Source organism: Anarrhichthys ocellatus, unplaced genomic scaffold (assembly GCF_004355925.1).
Source record: "Anarrhichthys ocellatus isolate YVR2014 unplaced genomic scaffold, GSC_Weel_1.0 scaffold126, whole genome shotgun sequence".
Classification (NCBI taxonomy): Eukaryota; Metazoa; Chordata; class Actinopteri; order Perciformes; family Anarhichadidae; genus Anarrhichthys; species Anarrhichthys ocellatus.
In genome coordinates, this window is record NW_022280156.1 from 30165 (window position 1) to 38358 (window position 8194).

Consider the following 8194-nt stretch of genomic DNA (forward strand, 5'->3'; position numbering starts at 1 on the left):
GTGTGTGTGTGTGTGTGTGTGTGTGTGTGTGTGTGTGTGTGTGTGTGCACGCGCGCGCCCGCGCATCGGTTTGTAAGAACTACAGCCAGCGCAGTAGTCAGATAACGTCAGATTAGAGGAAATGGTGGCGGATACGCGACCCGAGATGAATGTTCGGTTCCTGTTTTGAAATAAAATGAGACAAACAAACCAGGCTCCTTCTCTGACAGGACGTGTCTGATAAGATAAGAAGAGTCTTTATTGATCCCGGAGGAGGGAAGAGATGAGTACAGATGCACAGAGACAAGTTTAGAAAAACAAAGTATATAAAATAAATACACACGTGCATACGGAGCTGCAAAGTCATGTAGCGGTATTTACGATAACCGTGATATTTACAGACTTAAATATTGATATCGTGTAAATAATCCAGCTCCTCTTAAATCACACTTTAGTAGTTACAGACTATCTCTCCTTGTCCCTACTCTCATACTTTGATTGTAATTAATTTACACAAAAAAAGGGACAGAACACACAAAAAATACAAATTAATTTTACTTACAAATTTTCTATAGATATCGCGATAAAAAAACTTTAGCGTGAATTATTATGACCACGATAATCGTGTTGTAAAGATCTGATGTGTCTCTGATATTGTGGCTAATATGACGTCATCTACTAAGTTACGATACTTAGTGTTTGTCTGCGTTAACATGATTTGGTTCATAATTAGATTGGCAACGATTAGCTGTGAATGAATCTGCTACTATTTCGATAATCGGATCAATCGGTCGTCCAAATTCTCAGATTCCAGCCTCTGAAATGTGAACATTTTCTGGTTTCTTTCGTCAAACGTGACAGTAAACTGATTCATCTTTGAGTTGTTGGACAAAATATGACATTTGAGGACGTCGTCTAAGGTTTACGAAAACACCGATTGACATTTTTTTGACCACTTTATAAACGAAACAACTAATCAAGAAAATATATCGACAGATTAACCGACAACGAAAATGATCGTTACTTCCCCATACATCGTGCAATAAAACAGTGCCACATATGAACATAATATAGTGGGATATAAAATATAATATGAGGGTAATATAGCATAGCATAATCTATAGTAATATGATATATGACCGTACTTCATCGCAGTGTAAACCGTGTTTTATGTCTCAGAGCTTCCTCTCAACACTCTACCATAAAAGATGTAAATTCGTAGCTTGCTGGGATTATTCCATTGGTTCCAGCCGCTTGTTATCTAAAGTATATATATTGTATTATTATATATATCTAAAGCTCTGTACGTGTCTGACAAGTGCTTGTGCACACAGCGTGTTGCTAGCTTGGCTCGCTCTGTGTGCCAAATACCAGTTTTCCATGTGGCATGCCAAGGCAGTGTCACAACCACCCAGCCAATCCTCACTTCCTCATTCTTTGTGCGACCGAGGTCAAGTCTGCAAAGAATGCATTACGGGTCAGTGTGAGCCGCTTTTCTTCTGGCTTTTCTTTCTACAGGTGCTGAACAGTAGGTCTGCATTGTTAATGCTGAGTGTGTGTGTGTGTGTGTGTGTGTGTGTTAGTGTTAGTGTTGCTGGGTGTTTCATCATGTCCCCGCTCTGAAAGGAGCTCGGTGTGATCGGGAGTTTGCACTGTGGCCTCTCCGTCTCTCTAATGGAGAATCGGGAGGTGTTTTGGTTACACAAACATTACAACAAAAAGATCTCATTGGTGGAGTTTCACCGTATTGGGTGGAGTCGAAGAAGCAGCTCTTTAGAGGACAAAGCTAGCTGGGTTAAAGAGGACAAGACTGGCCATATTCTCTGTTTTTGTTTTTGTCAGGAAATGCCATGAAAACATGAGAGGTATTGTGTTTGTATAAAAGCCTGATAGTTTGTTTTTCCTCATGCAAAGTATCTTAAATAATATCTTTAAGTTCTTCCTCATTTTTCCTTCTGTTACCTGCATACAGTGTTTTTCAAAATAAACTTCAGTCTCACAACAAACAACTTTGTTTAGGAAAATATCATGATTTTAGGTTAAAATCACTCTGAAAGTGGAAAGTTATGTGACAAATAAATCAACGTTGACTTCTCGTTTCACTCGGGGGGGGGGGGGCGAACAGCCGTCTCCTGGGTAAAAAGACCCATTGACCTCCACTTCCACACATCGTGTGTGTTTTTGTGTGGTCTTCATACTTCCTGTTTTTACGATCACGTTGATGACGTACAAATCCGATTTGTTGGGATATCTACGAATTACAGTGCCTTCCTTTGTCGTAGGTGTAGCTACGAGCGCTGTGTGAGAGCAGCCCGTCCTCCGTCACCATAGAGAGATCCAGAGATGTCGGCTTTTTTAGTCCAGCAGGAAGTTAGCATCGCGCTGGTTCCCTCGACAAAAAGCCAATTGGATTTTTCAATTGGATTTTGGATTGTTGCGTGAATACGTTAGGCCACAACGCAAACGTTAGGCTACAATGCAAACGTTTAACGTTAGGCCGCAATGCAAACATTTAACGTTAGGCCGCAACGCAAACGTTAGGCCACAACGCAAACGTTAGGCCACAACGCAAACGTTTAACGTTAGGCCAGAACGCAAACGTTAGGCCACAACGCAAACGTTTAACGTTAGGCCACAACGCAAATGCTAGGCCGCAACACAAACGTTAGGCCGCAACGCAAACGTTTGCCCGCAACGCAAACGTTAGGCCACAATGCAAACGTTTAACGTTAGGCCACAAAGCAAACGTTAGGCCACAACGCAAACGTTTAACGTTAGGCCATAAAGCAAACGTTAGGCTACAAAGCTAACGTTAGGCTACAAAGCTAACGTTAGGCTACAAAAGAACTCCACCACGGTCACATGTGGCGTATTTACTGACCTATTTTATATCGTACAACAAAATGTTAAAATCTCTTCAGCATGTTAACCACAGACCTGATTTCAGACATCTAACCAAAAACACATTCAGTCAACCCGTTGACTTCCAGACAGGAAGCGCAAAAAAATGCTGACTCATTTCTGGGTTTGTAGGACTCATTCCTGCAGCTCTCTGTAGAGCTCCATCATTGTCTAAAAACACATCAATGGGCCTCACTGTTGTTCCTTCATCACCATGAACACACACATACACTTTTGTTTATTCTGACTCAATCACACACACACACACTTTCGTTTATTCTAACTCAATCTCTCTCTCACACACACACACACACATCTGTCCTGCCACAAATACTCACTTGAGCAGCAAATATGGATTAATCCGCCGCAGAAAATAGTCCCCGACAAATGCACTATTTTCTTCCGTTTGAGTCACTTAAAAAACTACATTGCCCAGCTGTTTAAGAGTATTACTGAGCTTTTTTTAATGTTGTTATGACCTGTTTTGAGAGACGGACTAACACATTTGTCGACAATAAAATACAACCGTGTAGCAGTGCACAGTAATGACTTCTCTTTTCTTTGTTCGTGCACAACAATGGTCATGAAACACGCTCATGCTGCTAAATTCAACTTGTCACTCGGCTGACCTGGCCAGCTTAGCATATTCCAGTTAGCTGGAGGACTGGTGCTAATGTTTAGCCTTCTAAATATTAGCCTCCTGCCTCTCCCGATTGGACATTAATGTGTTTTTATTGAGATTTGATGTAACCAGTGAGATGATTTTGGGCCTCTTGAGAAATGTTTAGCTCAAAGTTATTCTTTGATGCATCATCAGCACATAGTGCTGAAATAACGGTAATTATCCACATAATCATCTACAAATGTGACATGAATACTTTGCTGCTCTACACTGTGAAATGCAACCTTTACGTAGCACTTAAAAAGCTTCTGCGCTTGCTATTTTAAATGCTCATTGTTGATGTGTCCTATTTATGGCAGCAGCAGCAGCATTGCTTTTTTTATTCATGTTGCATAAAAAGATGTATTAATAGAAGAAAAAATAGCCAGATAAATAAGCAACAATAATGGCTGAGCGGACACTAAACTAAAATCTCGACCTTCAAACTCAAACTCAAGACACACGACATCCTCACACATCTCTGTGCTTTAACTCGCTGTTTACTTTCTCTGTTTCATTGCTCTATAAGTTGCATTGTGGCCTCTGTTGTTGATGTTTTCACAGCAATATGAAATAGATATTAGAGATGGAATTATGACTCGTTTGACTTCCTAACATCAGCTCTAAGCAGTAAATATAAGACATGATGAAAACTTTCTTAATCCTTTGAATTGTGTCTTTTTTTTAATACAAATAATCTCCATCGATGACGGCAACAAAGTGAAAGGACAACATTTAGAATCTTTGACATCTCATGTTGATTTCATTTATTTATTATTAGTCCTATATTTTCTGTTTTGGGCAAGTAACAAGGCTCCTGGAGCCGATGTCTGACTCCTTCCCTCCTCTACTTACTCCCTCTAGGCTGCGACATGTGAACGGAGCTCCACCCCCTTTTGACCCTCTCAACTCTCGACCTTCGGTAAAATACATCCTCTCTTCCTCTTCCTCTTCCTCCTCTTCCTCTTCCTCATCTCCCGTCTCCTGCTTGATTTCTCTCAGACCTGAACACCGTTTTGTGTTTTATTTTTGTTTTCATGCAGCAGAACTCACTTGAGCCGACGCCGTGACCGCGACCTTGACACCTTCCTGCCTCGGGCATGCCTCAGGTAAAGTAGGAACCTCTGCATGTCGCTCCTCACGCTTACTCCTCTTTTTCCTGTTCTCACTCTTCTGCGTTTTTTCCTCCCTCTCTCACAGCCGGGTATGAATGGGATGGAGCCTGCGTTTGGCGAGGCCTACGGAGGACACAGGGGTCTGCTGAGCCCCTATCCTCTGGCCATGTCGCCACAAGGGGGCAGGACTGAGTACGACCAGGTGAGAGACGGCAAACTTCATGAGTCACGTGACGCGCAAGCTCCGAACGTGAACGGAGACGTTTATACTCTATGAACTGCGTTATTCTCCGAAACACCAGAGGGCGAACAAACTAAATGAACTGTGAAGAATCAAAAACACAACGAGTGTAACTCGAGTGAGGACTACTTTATTACCTTTATACAAACCCTGTAAAGAAACAAATCAAGTATTAAATGTATTATGAAGAAACAAAGGTTTCTGTAAACTATTTTATGCAAAATATTAACTGAAATATAGATTTTTTTTTTAGACCTCGTGTTCGCAGAATGGCCTTCTTTGTATGATCCATAGACATGTAAATATTGTTTGGTATTCTACCATTTATTTTTTATTAGCGTTTAATCTCACCGACGTGGTGCCCCAGCCCTTAAAGGGGAAGTAGGTCGACACAGCCCAAGTTTGAGAAACAGACAAGCAAAGTGCTGTTGTGGACCATTTGTATTTGAGACAATATGAGTTTAAGTTTACGCTATATTGAGAATGTTTTCACCACTTTAAGTTGTCTTATAACCCTTTATGACGGGGAACTGGTTTTGTCTTTGCCTGTCTACTGATTATATATACACACACACCAATCTCTATGTTATAGTGAAAGGCCTTTACGCACCAGGGGCTTGACAAAATAAACGCATAAATACAAATTTTATGCGTTAATAATAAATATTATTATTATTATTAATAATAATTATAATAATAATAATAATAAAAAAAAATAGGGTTATTTATGATGAATGTTAGTAAAGACGTTAAGCCGTCACATGGTGAGCGATGTCATATTTAAGGATGTCTCTGTTCCCTTTTTTTTAGAGCGTGCTCCTCATGCTGGGCTCCCCGGCATCGCCGAGGAAACGGCCTTTTGAGTTGCTAAGCGACCTGGTGGACGACGGCGGCCTCGGCGAGGAGCTGCACCCGGAGCGCTGGGACGTGTCGGCGCTGGACGAGATGGCCCGATACACCAAGCTGGGCCACCTCGGGGTGGGCGGGGAGCTGCTGGCCGGCTCGGAGGAGGCCGTCCTGATGGGCCGCTGGGGGAGGAGCCGGGAGGAGGAAGAGGGGGAGGAAGAGGAGGAGGAGGAGAGACACCCGGCACCTGTGGCAACGACAACGGAGAGGGCGCTCTGTGCGGCGGGAAGAGGACAGGATGGGGGGGGCGCCGAGGGAGCGCACAGTGGAGGTGTATCAAGTGGGCCAGGAGGAGGAGGAGGAGGAGGAGGCGGCGGTGGCGGCGGCGGGTTTGGCGTTGGAGCACTGCAGTGAGGAGCACAACTACTCCCTGAGCCAGGAGGAGGAGGTGGGACCCGCTCACAACACCCAGACGGAGGGGGTGCGGGTCGGGGAGGAGGCGCAGCAGGAGGAGAGCCAGGCCAAGAATGAGCTAGATGCCGAGGAGGAGGAAGAGGAGGAGGAGCAGAAAGAGGAGGAGGAGGAAGAAGAAGAGGAGGAGGAGGAGGAGGACGACGACGACGACGAAGGAGCGGAGGAGACGGCGGCGGAGGCCGAACTCTCCAGCTCCTCAGAAACTGAATGTGGTGAGTTCCTGCTTTTCTGTTCGTCTGTGTGGTCGAGGACATCTCAGTCTGATCCAGGTCCAGACTGATCCAGGTCCAGACGAGACCTCAGACCTCAGACCGCCTGGTGCGACTCGGGTTGGCTGAGCAGCGGCGCATTAAATACCCAAAGCTGCGGGTGTAATTCCCGGACAACATACCGCTTCAGTGGCTGCAGTTTGTTACTGTTATGAAGCTTCTGAGGGAGTCGGCGTGTCCTCGTGTGTTCCTTCAGAGACCATCTGGGTTAAAGCTCAAGATGTTCAATATATATAATAAGGTATGAAAGTTGGTTCAGATTGTTAAACAACCGCTTACAGTGGAACTGAAGCAGCTTCAAAAAGCAAACACGCAGCTACATTCAGCTGCTGCCTCATTATTTCCTAACACCTCACTTATCTCTCCTTCACAAGCAACGTGGGCTCACAGCAGAACCCCCCCGATCACTTCAACCTGCAGCTATTTTCACGTTTGATCAATCGTTTGAATGATTCAGAAAGGAGACGTCGTCTCTGAGAGACAGTTTACTGTATCTTGTGTCACGTGGGATTAACGGCCAAAGGTTTTCAGTGTTTCACTGCGTGATATTCTGTGAACTACTGCGAGTTCACGTGAAGAACATTCAGCCTCGATGTGTAAAGGCCTTAGAGCTTAAAGGTGTTCAGAAGTAGCTGTTTGAGTAGAGAGTTGATCATTAATGCTTAAAAAAGATATTAAATTAAACCTTTTGTCACATGATTTATCATTATACAAAACAAAAACAACAATTACGACAGATTCTTTGTAAATATTGGACCCATTTTTCTTAAAAATCAGGAGAAAATTTAACCCTTTTCTCTCTGGCAACTACCGCCCCCGTGAACTGATTTCCACAATGCTAAATATTACTGTTAGCTGACTGAATATCTAAATTAATACATCCTGTAAATCTGCTTTCATCCGTCCACACTACGTTCGTCACAAACACGCGTTGACCACGCCCACTTAGGAAACAGGAAGTGAATGTCAGAAACCATGATTAGTTATGATAACTGCTTTTGTCGGATGATATATTATCCCAAATATAATAACCATGTTATGACCGCTGATATAATGATAATACCAATAGCATAGTAAGGCAAGTTCACCCTTTAAAAGAGCATTGCATTTTTTATTATAATGCAATTTGAAGACAAATTGTATTGAGTTGCATTATGGGAAATGTAGGATCTCGTTTTTTGGGAGCTAAATCCACTCGAGGAATGAAATGATGGATGGATGATTGAATCATTCTTTAAGATATTATTCTAATCAACACACAGATGACAAACAAACACCTTCTTGGTAGAAGTATTTATTTTGTAGGCCTTTGAAGCAGCGCTGCTCCACATCAATGACCTGAATCTTGTTGAACACAAGAAGCTAAAAAAGGTCTTGCATGTCAGAGGTGACTTCATGTCCAGACTGCAAACACAAACATGTGTATTTGATAACGTGTTGAAGCCACTTCCCTTCAGATTACCATCTCTTCCCCGGCCCTCTTCTCCGTCTCTGATCGTCCCCGCCGTCGTATATAAACAATTCGACGTAACGGAGAGGTCGCTTGGCTCGCTCTCAAGGAGCAACCCGGGTCACATTTCCACGGTCGCAAGACGCCATTTGTCGCTCTCTATTGTTGTTGCAGTGTGCGAGGAGCTTTGTGTGTGTGTGTGTGTGTGTGTGTGTGTGTGTGTGTGTGTGTGTGTGTGTGTGTGTGTGTGTGTGTGTG

The 8194-nt window shown here is 43.3% G+C and overlaps 1 protein-coding gene across 1 annotated transcript in view; it reads left to right on the forward strand.

Annotated features, from left to right (window-relative positions):
- Positions 1 to 5956: 5956 nt before the first annotated feature.
- The window catches only part of LOC116399725 (CREB3 regulatory factor-like), a 15652-nt gene continuing 13414 nt past the window's right edge, over positions 5957 to 8194 (forward strand). The window contains exon 1 of the mRNA XM_031877107.1: positions 5957 to 6429. Coding sequence (XP_031732967.1) covers positions 6042 to 6429 — 388 coding nt within the window. The 5' untranslated portion in view covers positions 5957 to 6041. The remainder of the gene's footprint in view (positions 6430 to 8194) is intronic.